The 16,657-nt window shown below is 40.2% G+C and overlaps 1 protein-coding gene across 1 annotated transcript in view; it reads left to right on the forward strand.

Moving 5' to 3' along the window:
- The window catches only part of lrba (LPS responsive beige-like anchor protein), a 191,710-nt gene that overhangs the window by 148,981 nt on the left and 26,072 nt on the right, over positions 1-16,657 (forward strand). The window contains exons 47-48 of the mRNA XM_040146675.1: positions 859-1,011; positions 15,648-15,815. Of these exons, the coding sequence (XP_040002609.1) occupies positions 859-1,011; positions 15,648-15,815 (321 nt within the window). The remainder of the gene's footprint in view (positions 1-858; positions 1,012-15,647; positions 15,816-16,657) is intronic.

Consider the following 16,657-nt stretch of genomic DNA (forward strand, 5'->3'; position numbering starts at 1 on the left):
ACATTGAGAATCATGCTTTTCATCCTGGTGTCTTGTAGTCGGTGCAACATACCCACAACAATAACACTACAGTTTAGGCCTTGAGGGCAGTATGGATTTATCTCCATATTTTTAAGCTCAAATTCAATCTTAATGCTTACACTCATCGTGGAAAGTTCTGCTTAGTTAAGAATGACGAATGGCTAAAAAGAGGGGGTTACATCTCCTGTCATAACTACATTTGTCACTGCTATCATGCAATTTGAAAATACATTGTGTTGTTTGAGGTGGCCAAATAAAATCATCATAGTTATTAAAGAATTTGATTAACAATTTTTTTTTCTTTCGTTCAGAGGTTTTTTATAATCTTCCAGTGGCTAAACACAGGCAAGCAGCAGACAAGCAGTCAGAGATATAATTTCCATTAATAATCGTACAGTTTAAAAAACACCACTCACTGTTTTAACAGACATACACAAAGTAATTTCTAAATAATTTATGATCCGGATTTATACAGGGATAGGCCCTGTTTTTTTCTTTTACCTATACTTATTTTTCTCAGTCTTGTTCTTCTTCAGCTCTTCTTTATACTTTTACATATTCAGATCTACCATTCACATCTTTCCATATCTGATGCCTTCAGTAGTGCTGGCTGGTAATTTCTCTAAACCCTCTGTAGTTTTCAGAATCCCCTTGAGTTTTCTCAATTCAGCATTGTCATCTTACCCAAAGGTAAGCCTGTGTCGGCTCTTCTGGAGAACTCTGAGATGTTGCAAATGGTCTCACTGCTTAAAAAAAAGTCGATAGTATCACTTTCTGCTTGCAGTGACGTAATTAACTAGTGTTTAAGTTATATGTTTCTATGCTGCGCCCATGCAGGAGCTGATCCCAGAGTTCTACTACTTCCCCGAGATGTTTGTCAACGCCAACAGTTACAACCTGGGAGTGATGGAAGATGGCACCGTGGTCTCTGATGTGGAGCTGCCTCCCTGGGCCAAGAGCCCAGAGGAGTTTGTTCGAATCAATCGCCTGGTAAGACAAATGCACAGTACAGAGAGCCGTAACGCACGCTATTCTAATGAGCAAGTGGATCACCCAGGTTCAAGCCACTGAACATCCCTGTCGAAGTGTCCTTGCACAATACATTGAATCCTTACTAGCCCCAGCATTACACCAGTACACTATAGGCATCATTAAAGTGTTAAATTATTATAACTTTGTACAGTCATGATGCACATACATTTTTGAAAAACGTTTCTAGTATCTACCACTCGATTACACATAAACACAAACGCACACATTTCTGTCTGTCCTATATATCACAGAAACGGGACTGGCCAAAGTCCTGCCAGAGGTTTCCGCTTCTCCTTGTACTAGCTTAGCTGGAAATGCTAATTCAAAGAGACAGTGTTATTTCCTGACTGTCTCGCAGTTCTTCCTGTTACCCGAGCCTCCCGTTTCTCCCACATGCCCTGGCTCTCAGATTGCTGTGTTGCCCGAGTGATCCAACATCACCTCACCTCCTATCCCATTCCACATCACCATCTCTCTCTGTGCTCTCGCACTGTCCACACGCATCTGGAAAATGTTCGTGTGTGTGATTGCAAATGAGTTCGTGTGCAGAGAAATGATGCAGTATCCTGTTTCTGATCTCTCCTTCCTGCCTGCTCAGCCCAAAGCAGAAATATTCTGTGTATATGCGTGTCGGATGTTGTCAGACTTGCTGTCATATTTTCATTGTAGATGTTCCCTCCTCTTCCATACACAGACACACACACACACACACACACACACACACACACACACACACACACACACACACGCACACACAACTCCTTGGATCAGATTATCTTGCTCTATTCTAGAAGATCAAAAATCACCAGATTTGCTGTTTCTGTTGTGTCTTGCTGAAATTGTAGTCCTTCAACTGCAAATACTTGTTAAATTTATAGGGAGTTTTCCTGATACTCGAAGACCAGGTCATCTTGTAAATGAAATTTTGTTTGTAAAATTAAGGAAGAAAATTAAAAGAATACAAAAAAACAAACCACAGGTTGCAGGGAAATACAAATGAATATGTCCCTATTATTGTTGCTTTAAAAGTTTAAAATGCCCCCTCTCTGGTTTTGGATACTTGAAAAAGGCCACATTCCCTTTTAGCTCTTTTTTTTTTTTTTTTTTTTTTTTCAAGTAAAAGCAAACATAATTTCATGTGTGATGTGTGCCCACAGTAGTAATGGGCGCTGATGAGGCTGGGTGTGCTCTGTGACCTGCATAGTCTTGTGGTGGGCTCTGTTAACCAGCCTGCTGATATGACCAGGCCCCTATCATTAATCACACACTTGTCTCTCTTTGGCTGTCAGCCTGGTTTAGGCCAAGGTGGATGTACTGGAGAAAGCTTTTTGTGGTGGTAATGTGCTGTTTTGAGGTGTCATACCCAGTCAGTGTACCGAAGCCCTCTGTTAATTTGTGTTGTGCAAAAAAAAAAAAAAAAAAGCCAACATATATCGTATACATCTCCCCTAATTTGAGGATCAGCAGCTTTTCTCTGGTTCATATCGCTGAAAAATTGAGTTTTGGACTGTAGAACAGACAAAGCAAGCAATTTGAAGATATTACCTTTTGCTTGACTACTTGTCACAATTTTTGGACATTTAATAGACTTAAATGATTAAGTGTTTATTCTGAAAAAAATCAATTGATTAATTGATAATGACAATAATCATGAGTTGTTAAATGATTTAAATAATTGTTAGCTTTTTGCTCTATTCCTTGTAATATTTTTCACCATTTTACTTTGTAGCAGGTTTAATTTCCATCTTTAATACTGCTCTCCTGAGTAACTTTTATTTAAAATTCAGAGATTGAACATATTCACTTTAATAACATACCTAATCTGGATAATATTACTATTTAGACTAAAAATCAGTCAGAACTGTTGCACTGAAGAAACCAGCTTGTTCAATATGTGAAATAATGTGCGTTGTGCTCCTGTGGCTTTTCATTGCCAGTTTCACTGCACCAACTCATGCACAGCTAGCTGCTTACTGTTACTGTATTCAGGCTGATAAAATTTCAGCCCGCGGTTTCTTTCTCCACAGTGTGCAAGTTGAGATATTGATCCGGTATGCAGCCAAGCCCAGTAGGCAGGTATAGGCGCACAGAAACATAAAAGGCCCAGTAGAATAGGAGCTTTCTGAGGTTTCACAAGCGGGCTGATAACGTGAATATCTGCTTCATACCCACATAGACGCGAGCTTTAAGTTTCATCTTTGCTTATCCACGATCCCCTGTTCCCTCAGGTAGTAGTAGTTAGTTAGCTTATTCTATCACATTGCAGACTGATCCATTCCTGGAGGTTGTTGGTGTAAATTGAAAATGATGATCACACATAATTGCAGTATTTCTATGTAGTGTTTATTTGATAAGTTCATCTTGTGTACAGCTGCAGCAATTAGTCAACTGTCAGAAAATGAATCTGCAACTATTTTTGACAATCCATCCTTTTAGTCATTTTTCAAGCTAAAATTTCAAACATTTTGTGGTTCAGAGTTCACAAATGTAAGGATTTGCAGTTTCTCTATATCATATCTGACAGTAAACTGAATATCCTTAGATTTTGAGATGTTGGTCAAATAAAATAAGAAATGTGAATACATCACTCTGGGCTTCTGGAAATTATAGCTGACATTTTACAGATAAAATCATTACTTGGGAAAATAACTGGTAGATTAATTGTTACTGAAAATAAGTCGTTGCAACCATCATCCTGTGTAATCTCACCATTTTAAGGGACCCAGTCTTACAGTACTACAGATCATGTACAGACAGAATGGGAAAGACAGGGTAAAGGAGCATAGACAGGAAGAATAAAGCAAAGAATGGGCCGAGGACAAGGTAGAGGGAGGGATGTGTGGGTGGACAGGTCTCTGGTCATGACAGATAGCTGGCATTAGAGGGTGTCAGCTGGCAATTGTGGTACTGTTGGGAAAGAGATGAGCATGGTGGAGAGGAGAGAGGAAGAGTGAAGGAGTTAATGGGCTGTTTGGCTCTTTTTAGCATGTCACTGCTAATGGCCTCGCAACACGAGGATAGACAGCAGGAGAGAACACGCAAACACACGCAGATGCACACATGGTACAAACACACATACACACACACACGCCTGCTGTCTCCACACTGGTTATGAGCCCTAGATGATTAACAGCTAATTAGGGCCCAATCTGGAAAGACCATTAAAAGCCTCTCACAGTAAAGGATTGCGCTGCTGTGCAAAACGGCAGCTTGTTTTTTTTGTTGGGAGTGAGAGTTGCATGGTTGGTAATAAAAATAAATAAATAAAAATCCAGGGGAAGATAGAAACATTACAAAGTACAGCCTGGTTTATGTTGCTCTGCTTTTGGAAGTGTCATAGTTCATCGCTAATATTTAGTAAAGTGTTTTGCATGGCAGCAGATTAACTGTGAGTATGTGCCTACACAGATTGTAGTTGAATCTCTAGTTTACTCAGCACTGAAAGCTCAGAGACTCTACTTTCAAATCATGGGTTTGATGTGCCGAGGAATGGTTGGATTTTAGACAGACACACTGGAGACAAAGCACCCCAGTGCCTTAAGCCAAGCATGTACCTTTGCTACACTGAAGTGCTACAGTATACTTAAACGATTGCTTGTAAAGACACACTCCCTTTTCCTTGGTCCATCACACATCCACACACACACATTCAGAGACACTGGGGTCCTGAGGCGGCATGCCACAGAGATCAGGGGCTGCTTGTTGTTTTTACCAGGAGGTCGAAGGAGAGGTTAAGAACTTGATCCCTCCTCCACCAGATAACTACACGTCTCTGGGCACTGTCAGCCCCTCTGACATTCCACTATACATGACCACATCTCACTTCTCTGGTCTGCTAACCATTAGCACGATAGCAGGTGATCGTGTGTGTGTGTGTGTGTGTGTGTGTGTGTGCACATTAATGTTTACCTGTGCTGTCATGACTCAAGGCTTCACTGGAGATACTGATATGGAGCAGCCTAAACCACAGTCTGCTGCTGTAGCCATCTTCTACTGTGAATAGTCTAATGGTAGACTGATCTTAACGATATGGATTTTAGAAGCTGCTATTTACACATTAACGGACTAAGCACAGTGCCTAAAATTACACAGTTTAAACTGTAAAACAAAGTGCTGACTGTCTACATTCTAATTAAAACAAGAATGGAAGTGTTAAATATATCTAACTTATTTGAAATATAACACCAAGAGTGAAATATTTGTAATGAAAGAATATGGTTCTGGGTCATTATTTGACCAATATAATTGTGTAGTGTCATGTTAGTTCTATTTTTAAAATTGATTTTCTGCATCTGTTTTGTGGAAACGTGCATCTTTTTATTCCTAACACAGTTTTGTCTAGTCAGTACTTACAATGAAGACTGCCCATTTTAAAATTACTTTTTACCCCGAGAGGTGGTGTGTGATCACCATCCAACCTATTTGAGCTCTGCAGGGGCCATGTGCTGCTCCACGTTCACATGTTTGGTTCCTCTCAGTCATCCGTGCTCTTGTAGTGCTGCTGACAGACCTGCAAACCACACATATGGGACAGACGGGCAGCACATTACTTTCGGCCTTTTTCCCCTTATAAAGCATCTACTCACTCAAAGCAGTGACAGAGACATCCGCTAAACTGCCCTCACAGAAGCAGAGAGAGACTTTCCTCTTGTTGAATGGGAAAACATTAGACACCGAGGTTATCTGTATGATTCTTTAAAAGCTATCCCTTTTTAGCATTTGGCTTTTTAGCATTGTATTATTACAGAATAGCTTCTTTGGGAGAGTACTAACCTTTGGGATGCTGGAACAATAAAAGGTTGTCGTTAATGCAGAAATGGATACCTGTGTTGTGCTACAAGCAACCGATGTATATGATTTTCCACAAGATGTTACATGCTACTTACCTTGATGACCTTGTTATTGGAGCTTTGAGGTTTGTCCAAGCTACAATAAGACCCTGCCATCAGGACTTCGTCATCTAATCGTTTCTATTTTGGCTACATCTTTACTATTCCTTCATGGCATTGAAAAGGAGTCCACCGAGTTTAAAGCAATGCAAGATGTCCGGATCAAGGTCTATACCAGTTTTTACAAACAGGTAGCTGGTAGTTAGTAACTATCCTATGTGATTAAGTAAAAAATCCAAAATCCCCGAAAATGTAAATTTGTGGGATTACGGACAGCCATTTCTAGCAGACAAGGTAACACAAGCCACTTTATGCAAAACGCTCAGCAGAAAAGAGTGACTTAAAGTAAACACATCACTGGTTAGGGAGGTTGAACATCTAAAAAGGCCAACCGACCCAGGGAAATTTCCCTGGAGTTGGAGAACCAAACTGGCATCAAAAGCAAATGAATTTTGGGTTTACATTTGACAGGTCGCCAAACAAGGAAATGCAATCTAAGGCCCATGTTGCTCTGTGTTTTTTTAATGTGGAAGGGGGGGGGGGGGGACTGTTTGTTAGAGTTTAGTTTTTTTGTACATCAGAAATGAGTGCTTCTTTTTCGTGGTGTGGCTGTGTGTTTGATCTCTTCCGCACTCACATTTGTCCTTTCAGCTGTTGTTATCATAATCGCCACAGTAATCTTGCCTGCAGAGGTAAACATCTACATGGCTGCTCAGTGCTAACAGACAAATGTCATATTAATATGAGCCAAATCACCTCTACCCCCCAAACCTCATTTACTCACACTTTCACCCTTTTTGAAATTCCCTCTCTGAGGTTTGTCACTTTCATATGCTGACAGCTTTTCACACTTAGAAAAGCTATGTCATCATGGCAGACACGTCCATTATCATACCAGGTTATAATCAAGTGGGGGTAAGGAGGTTTTTTTACACGCTATTTTTGCCATCTGATAAGATATTTTACAATACTGAGTGTTGTCGCCAATGCTCAAAACATTTTAAGATATTTTGTGTCATTATGCAGGTTTATCCCGGGGATCTGTATGTGTATGAAATTTGAAGGAGAGCGGGGTACAGAAGATGAAAGCATGTCCCTCATTTTTTCCCACTAGACGCATAGCCAGACATGATAGCTCCCCAGCTCAGACCACCAGCTATACAAAGTCAAAGATCATCGCTGTTTACATTCACCTCTCATCCGCATCGCACTCTCTGATCAGACACCCGCTGGGACCCACATAATGCCGTTCCCACCAGCCTCCACATCTTATTCTCACAGGAACCCCACAGGAATTCATGTGTGAGCTGAGGTAAACCACTGCAAGGACCAGTCACTAACCACTAAGATATACTTATGCACTTGTGAATGACTGATTGAGTGAAAATCTTGATGTCGTCTAGCCCAGCGTGGCCTTGTTTAACAGAACACAGTTTACCATGTTAGCCTAGTGCTAATCTATTCCCCTGGCGTCTCCACTGAAAGCCTTGTTGTTGGATGGGAACTAGCACGTGGGGTAAGGGGGGGTTATCTGGCTAATGTCAGGCAGCGCTCACTGTAGAAGTATTGTCATGCATAAGGGGAGACATGTTTACTGTGTGCTCAGTGTTTTACGAGCTGGCCCCCCTTCTTTTCTACCTCCCCCTCTTCCAAGTCTTTCTCTCCCTCCTCTTCTTTGTCCTCCTCTTCAATGACGTAATGGAGGAGGCCGATGAGAGCCTGAGAAATGGGATGATCTACTGCTGCTGACATACTCACCAACTAATGTTGTCCTTCTCCCTTTTCCTGCACTCCTCCACTTTTTTTTTTTTTTTTGCAACATATACACTGTTTTTCACACTCCTTCACTCCAGCACTCTGACTGTCTTTGCCTCTAAAAGTCCTGGACATCTCTGTTGTTATCTTTGCTTCCTTGTAAAGGACAGTTGTCTTTGCCCTCTGCCCTGTCCCAAGTTAGTGTCCACCCAATCATGAACAGAAATATATATATTTTTTAATTTCTTTTCAAGTTGACACAGAAACGTATAATCACAGACACAGATAATGTACAACTCTCTATCAAAAGGGCTGTAATAGTAAAGAGAGCTGTGCGATATGGTTGATATTATTATCACAAAATTAGTAAGGATGTTTATAGCTATGCTAGTGGCATGGCTCTAGGGATAGCAGTGTCGGTCAGTCTGCCAATTTGGTCCGGACAGAAAAATCTCAAGAGGCATTAGATGGATGCCATAAAATTTGGTTCAGATATTTGTGTCCTCAATAGGATAAATTGTTATAACTTTGTTGATCCCTTAACTTTCATCTTGCGTCACCATCTGGCCAAAATTTTAATTTGTCTACTTCTATGGTTTATGAACAAATTTCGGCAAACTAATGACATTCCCATCAGCCTCAGCTGTGCTTTGTGTTTAATGCTAATTAACACCTTAGCATGCTAACACGCTAAACACTGTACCTGCTAAACATCTGCACATTAGTAATTTTATTGTCGAGTATTGTAGCATGCCAATATTAGCATTTAGCTCAAAAGCATCACTGTGCTTATCCAGTCTTGCAGAGCCGCTAGTCTTGTTGATTATAGCTTTCAATAATAATTATTATTATTATTATTAAATTTCTAGAACTATTAAATGATAAGTTCATATTATTACGATATAATTCTGAAAATCGCTAAAAAATAATATTGAATTATTGCCAAGTCTTTTCAGAGATCATAAGCAGAGCATTGTGTGGTTGATTAACTGACGTCTATCAGATATACACATTTGATAATATAATTTGTGATGCAACTAATTACACTGTATTGATGGAAGTATGTTGTGTTTATTTCTTTAGGCACACACAAAGACACACACACACACACACTAATAAGCTATAGCTCCACATAACCCAACTCCCTAATAACCTCTCATTGAAGGCTAAATACACTCAAGCTGATCAGTTGAGTCACTCATCCTAATCATATCTACCCTGTGTTGAAAAGCCTCCACACCTTCCGACGAGTGGAGAGACTGTCAAGTCCTCCAGCCAACTCCATAATCACCTGAAACAACAGTGCTCCTCATTCGGAAATATTCCCTCATTCAGAATGCTCTGAAGCCTTCCTCAGTAGCCCTTTGTTTAATCAGCTCGGACTGTTGACTTAGCTTTTGATCACTTGATCCTATTGTGGATGTTCCTTATGGCACTGGTGATGTATTTGCTATCAAGCCATTTCAGAGTGCAGGTGGACAGATGCAGGTGCAGGTTAATAGCAGACAGTTACAAAATTGTAGTTTTGTTGTTTTAGCTGTTTTCACTTGATTCTTGTCAGATTAAATATTTTCTTCCAAACATTTAAAAAAGTATTTTAAAACTGAAAGTATTTCAACATTACTCATTCTCCCTATAACTAGCCTTAATTTCCACTTTCACAGATTATTTTTCATTATGCTGCATCTTATTGTTTGTCATTATTCTGCATAAACAAAAAACGGAAGAGGAGACAGCAACTACAGTATTATGCCTTCTGACTTTGAGTCAGCACCATTTGCTTCACCCATTTACTTCTCAATCAGGATTGTTTACTCCATTGTTCGTGCTGTAAATTGGCCCACTTAGTGCATTCTCGCAGTCTACACGATGCCATTTGTCTGACCAAGACCAAATCCACCATGACATGTTTGTTTTGGGGAGATAGTTTCCCAATCACTGCTCATTCTGCTTCTTTTCACCCCATAACATGATATTCTTGCTTTTCAAGTGGGCAAGGGATAATAAGAAAGATGGGAGGAGAGAGCGGGAGAGACTTGGGGTTAAGGTTTCAGGTTCCACTTGCCAGCGAGTGCCTCCGTTGACCCATAGCCAGAACTCTCACGGTTGTGACCTATCTAATTAGTAGAGCAGGAAGGAGGGGGGAACTAAAGTAACACACAACCCATCTGGGGTTCTCTTGGTGTGTGAATACTAGAATAAAGGAAATGGTTTGTTAGCTGCACGGCTGCTCTAAGGCTCTCATTCCTTACGTCACCCATTGCTTTTTTCTTTTTCTTCTAACATGTTTGGGGCCCCCTCTCTCCTGGCTGGCCACAGGCTTCCTCTGCCTCCTTCAAAATGACAATCGGCTTCTCATTTACAGCAAGCTAATAAGCCCTTTAATCAGAGTGCTTGTCATGCTCAGGACAAGCAACTCCAGAGGAGTTGATCCAAAGGATCAGATGACTGGAAGAAAGAACAGGGGGGGTAGCACTAAGAATGAGAGAATAAGTAGAACAGAAAATGAAAGGGGACTGTTGAACTTGGAGGAAGAATAGAGAGTCAAAACAAGAGGGATGATACACTTGTAATGAGACGAGAACAATAGACTGGCTTCTGCTAAGGATGATGATGTCTGGTGTGCTTGGAAAAATGCAGGTTTTTAGGGATTTAGAAATTTGATCAAATAAAATGCACAGTAAGGATATGATAAGTCTAAGCAAAACTTAATTTAACTACTGCTTCAGCATCGTATATGTCAACATGTGTGATGTTTCATTGGCACACATACTGAATTTGGTTTTCAGGATGTTTTGATCAGCTTGTTCTTAAACAGTCATTTTAGTATATACAGACCTGACAAGTGCTTGCTTTATTCATCCGTAATCAATACAAAGGAAAACACCCTGCCGCTGACAACACTCAGCATACAACATGTGCATTCGATTACACACCCACATCATCAGCGACACAAGCGCAGGCACATGCAGAGACACTCGCACCACCGTTGGCATGCAAATGAGTGGATTGATTTGTTAAGTGACATGTTAACATCCTTACAGACAGCTCTCCATAAGTCCTTAAAAGGGTTTTTTAGGGCCAGTAAGGGTTGTAGGAAAGCATTCAGTGTCACCTCGTTAAGGCTGAAGTGAAATCCAGCTCAATCTGGACCATAAAGCTAACCGCAAACCGCAGCGAGGCACAAGCAACTTCACTGATAGGCCCGTGCAAGTTCTGCAGACCTGTAGCATGGACAGAGACTTTAACTTTTGAGCAGAAAAACTAAATGTGAGGTGAAAAGAAAAAGCGATAGAAATAAACCACACCCACTTGCAAGCAGAAAAACCTTACCAAGATGAAGATTAGCCAGTGAGTCGAGACCCGACATTTTCGTTTTTTTTCTCCTCGGGATTCACAGTAACCCTCTTTTAATGTCCACCAGCTGGTTAATTACAATCACTTGGTGTCTCCGGTCTGATATCTCTCAAATATGTTTTCAAGTCCTCGATCTAGAGTATATCTCTCTCTAAGGACTCTAACATATTGACAACCACATAGTCAAACTGTCATTCTTCTTGAGTGTTTTTGCTATTTTCAGCCTTTTAATTCACACTTCAGCCACAGATGTTTCAGACAGAAAATTAAAGTAATCTGAAACTTGCACAAAGACAAGTCATGTTCATTGTTTCATTTCATTAGGATTCACATCACGGCCCGGAAAACTGGCATGTAGGCAAAATAAGCATGAAATTTAAAAAGAAAAAATTATCTACATTTGAATACTTGGTGTCTTTGATGGGGAAAAAACTGATTATGGTAAATGATTTTCCTTTTCTACAAAGGAGAATATTCCAAATTATTGTTTCCATTGGAAACAAGTCACAGTACACAACAAAGGGGACTCCCCCTCCCACACACACACACACACACACACACACACACACACGCTTCAAAGGTGTACTTTGTCAAATCCGTAACAATAGAAATGTGGGATTCCAGTGACTCCTACCCCCTATCAGCATTTACATAAAGGTATGCTAAATTATTCATTAATTATCAGAGAGTCCCCATGTGGATGGGGATGAAACACACACTGGCTGCTAATTGGCCCATCAATAATCCTGCCTGGTTCTCCTTAAGTGGCACCAGATCCCACCTCAGGAATCTGCTATCTGCCCCAACCTTCTGCTCAACTATTTCCACAGTGTGGCACTACATGAGGAGGCATTTCCACACCTGCTCACCTGGCATGTTGTTACTGGGTCATCAGAAAATGCCTGTTCTCTGTGCTTTACTTATATTGCTTGTCCAACAAGTGGCCAAAATTTCTCACATCCAGTCTTCTTGATAGAAAAGTAAAATTTGATTTCTCTGTGGATTTTGTCACATGTTGTTGAGATAAATAAAGAAATAATTTCATAAAGCAGCTGGGCATTGTTGTTGTTAGCAAACTGTACTCAAATAGTAAATTGTGCATTGTGCATTTACTGGGGACTATTATGAGCTGCAAATGTGTTGTTTTGATTGGTATTTACAGCAGCAGGACGCGACCAAATACACTACAGTGCCCTTGTTCAGTATAATGAAGGAACCAGTGCAACAGTATGCCTCACTAATGTGTTTTTAATAGGTTTTTTTTTTTGACAGAACCGGAGGTGTATGCCACAGAGGAATAAGCTATATCAAGGTCTGGCTACAGATACAGTACTTGATAGTACAGTAGGATCAGTTTCGTTGGTTTGGGTTTTTTTATATGTGATTTGTTGATATTGAAAAATTATAAAACACTGCTAGAGTTATTCTTTACTCCTGTGTAAGCAGTTATTTCTTTAGACAACTTGATCGCCAGAATTTTTCTCTGAGTGTACTTCTGATATAAAAACCCCTGGTCTAGAGTAAGGCTAAGAAAGAATCTGTCGTTTTACTTACAGCCTAATCTAACTGTTGTCTGAGTGGCGACATTCTGCCGTTTCTGAAAGAGCTTTGAAGAGACGTGATTGAGGCAGTTTACCGTACGCCCATAGGCAGAGGCAGATATTCTTTGAATCTCTGAGATTGAATCCACTGAGGTTAAATTCCTATACCTAGACTTCAGTTACAGAGTACCACTGAGCCTTTTGTCAGACAGATGGTGACAGACCAAAAAAATACAATAATACACAGCTATATATAGTGGCTTCATAATGTGTTCAGACCCCTTCACTTTTTTACACACTTTACTGTTTTGTAGATTTAATTTTAAATGGATGAAATTACCCTTTTTGCCCATCGCTCTATACCCAATAACCCATAATGACAAGGTGAGAATTGGTTTTAAAACTGTGTACAAGGTTATTAAAAATCTAAAATGATAGTTCTTCCAGTGCCAACACAACACACACGTGCACAGTCACTTATTCCATCTCTCTCCCTCTCCAAATGGTACATGCAAGTGATTTCCATAAAGGCGGGCCTCTGGAGAGGGAGCTGCAATAACACCGCTGTCTTTGTTTCCCCATGCTGATTGACAGTAGATTGCAGTGCACGTTAAATGTCCATCAGGACCAGCTTTAGTTTTAGAAACAGGGGAGCAGGGCCTGTCAAAGGTCAGTCCTAGCGCATAATGAACTGATCTCTCTCTCTCACTCACATACATACACACAGGCACACACACAATCGAATCCCACTCTGCCCGCTATTAAAGTGAGTTTGAATAAAGAGGTTTTCCCTGGCTTATAATGTAACATTAATAAAAAGGATTGCCCTGTGACAATAGCCTTTAAACACACTAAAATACTGTGAATAAACTGATGTCTGAGGGACAGACAGACATGGAGTCTAGGCCGTCTTACACTCTTGGGGTGTTCTGTTGTATTTTAATACTAATGGTTAGTTTTCCTTGGTTTTAGCATCACCCCATAGTTCAGCCCTTAACAGAAAATGTTGCAAAGTGAATCACACAAAGTAGAAAAGAACAGACAAATTCCTCCCCATCTGCTAATTTTGTCAGATCTACATCGGTCAGAACAGTGTTTGCACCTAAGTGGGGATTGTCCAAAATACCAATGTGTGTAATAACCATAAACCTGCAGTATACCTGGATGAGTTTTACACCCATGACAAGAGGAATTTACAACAGACTCTCCTGTTAACAGTAGACCTGGGGATTGCTTGAACTATTTTGAAATTGTGCCCTTACTGAAGCTATGACGCTGTAGGTACTTACTGCAATTCCTTGTTTTGAGAAATACAATATGGTTTGAATTATCAAAAGAAAAATTCTCTCAAGAACTTTTCCTACAGAGACTTGCGTAAAGATGGCAAAAGTTTAATTAATCAGTAGCAGATTGATCAGAGAACAAGTAAACAAGATTATGAATCTCACCAGACATTCAATCCCCATTTTTGATGCATGTTTCTATGCAATTGCACCAACTCTGAAACACAACTTTATTTTGATTGGCAATGTTTCAGTCCCAGTCAGCTCTTGGTTTAGACAGGTCAAAATGTGTAAAAATGGTTACTACACCCATATGTTTTTCGATAGGCTGATAGCCTCTGTGATGACAGGTGTGGTTAGCAATCCAACTCGGCCCGCGTTATGAATATCTCAAAAGAAGTCAAGATGTATATACAGTAATAAAAATCGCATCAAAAAGACTGTACCAGATGTATAAAAAAAATATTCCAAATGAAGCAAAAGAATCCAAAATAGTTGCAAGATACATGAAAGGAAACATTAAAATACTGTACCTGACAAAAGTCAGTAAAGACGTATTTCACCCATAAAAATCTCCTCACATACACGTCCTAGTTTTCTCTTAACATACACTAACATACATATATTTTTTTCACCGAGAATATTGACAGCTATCAACACAAATCAATTGCATGTTTTACGTTCCTTCTACATGGTACTACATGGTTGGTAGTACCCAGGATGTGTGATACTCAGCCCTAGTTAATGGGTCTTTGTTTTTTTTGTTTTTTTTTTTTGCATGTTTCCACACATTGAACCTGAAAACCTTTTTGAATCTTTGTCTTCTGGAATCCCCCCTCTAAAGAAACCCACTCATTCCCACTCTTGTATTATCCACACAGTACTTTCACTGTTAAGCTTTTCATCATTTCAGGTTATAGGATTTGGGAGAGCATCAAAAATTCAGTCAGTAGTCAAGTTGCAGTGAAAACATCATCATACCTCAACTGCACTCAGTCTCCTCTTTATACCCCGTGCTCTCCTCCCTGATTGAAAGTTGTAATTAAGAGAATGGGGAGGAATCCGATGCAGAATGAGCTGTCAGAAAGTCACATTTAAATGAGGGATGCGCTGGTCTCTGCAGTAAAAATTTAAATTATATAAATTGCCATTTAAGTGTAGCACAGGCTAATGTTTTGTCACAAATTAATGTGACACAAGGCAGCAATGACAATCAAGGGCTGCCTCGTTCTAATTTGGTCATGTTTAGAGGGCTTTTGTGAGCCGACAGCTTTACACAAATTAACGCAATTGCCTGTTTTTATGAGGAAACCATAAATGTTTTTTCCCTCCTTTGCCGGCTAATGAGGAGAGAAAATGACTTGTACCTCAGTGTTATGGTGAGAGACGTGTGCACAAGAGCAACATGGTGCTTTTATCCACCAACAACCAGCAGAGAAAAGAACAAAGACATAAGCTGAAATGGCTCCCTAATGAACTACAAGAGTTCTCTAATGTTTTGATGCCCCCATATGATCAGATATGGATTCATTGTGCTTTTTGCTCATTATAGAAATCATTGGCAGATTCAGTCACAGGAAGAATTAGCAGGGAAGTCTGCTTTCACTGAGGAATTCATCTTTGAGAGGCATTAATTATAACTGCTGTTTAGTAACGGGATGACGAACTTGTTAGGGGAGTAGCATTTGCTTAGAGTATGGTGTGTAAATTGTGTGCATGTGTTGACATTCACGATACTCCCAATCTTCTGTCCTCCCCTCCATTTACAGGCTCTGGAGAGTGAGTTTGTGTCCTGCCAGCTCCACCAGTGGATCGATCTGATCTTTGGCTACAAGCAGCAGGGACCTGAAGCCACCAGAGCCCTAAATGTTTTCTATTATCTGACCTATGAAGGCGCAGTCAACCTCAGCTCCATCAGTGACCCCATGCTCAGAGAGGTGAGGCTGCAACACGATACAATACATGCATATACACACATTTTAATACACATTTATGCACTGCACGGCTGATTTAACTCCCTTGGCAGATCATGCTGAGTAAGGGAAAAGTACCATATTACAGTAAGTAGGAGTCTTAGCACTCCTAAATGGATGCTTAATCTGACTATTTTATAAAAGCATCTATCCACTCTCTGCATCTGTATTTCAGGGAGACTTTTGATGCCATTAGCCATGTTAAATTTGTTGTAGAATGGAATGGGAGAGCTAAGCTAACAATCTGCTGGCAGGTATTGCTGAGCAATGTCTTTCCCCTGTGTGATACCTCTGAAAGCCCACCACCAAGTGTTCCACTTTAATGCCTTAAAACCTCCTCCTTGGCTTTCATTCATTATTCATCCCCCTCACTTTGAACTGCTGCACACACAAGCTACGCAGGCTTTGCCCGAAAGCAAACACACAAAACACAGTGCTGAAAAGAAAAAAATAAACAGCTAGTTTGCCAACAGCCAAAACACCGACTTGACAACTTCACCAATCTGCTGTAAAAGGCAGCTAGCCAGCAGCAGACCAATTGACCCTGCTGAAGTAAAAATGGCAATTATCCTATTTTTTTTTTTTTTTTTTTTTTTTTTCAGCATTTACTCACAGGGAGAATTTTAGTTACTTACTGTCAATGTTTCGGCCATCATTTTTATTGGCTATGAAAAAAGTTCATTTGCCAAAGTAAGTGCTGAGATCTGGAAACTTGGCGACATCGTTCAAACAAAGTCTTACAAGAGGGGTGGAAGGATAAGCGGCCACATAGGTTGTAAACAGGCCAACAGATTATTTAAACCTCT

The sequence above is a fragment of the Xiphias gladius genome, chromosome 15 (assembly GCF_016859285.1).
Source record: "Xiphias gladius isolate SHS-SW01 ecotype Sanya breed wild chromosome 15, ASM1685928v1, whole genome shotgun sequence".
Lineage (NCBI taxonomy): Eukaryota > Metazoa > Chordata > Actinopteri > Istiophoriformes > Xiphiidae > Xiphias > Xiphias gladius.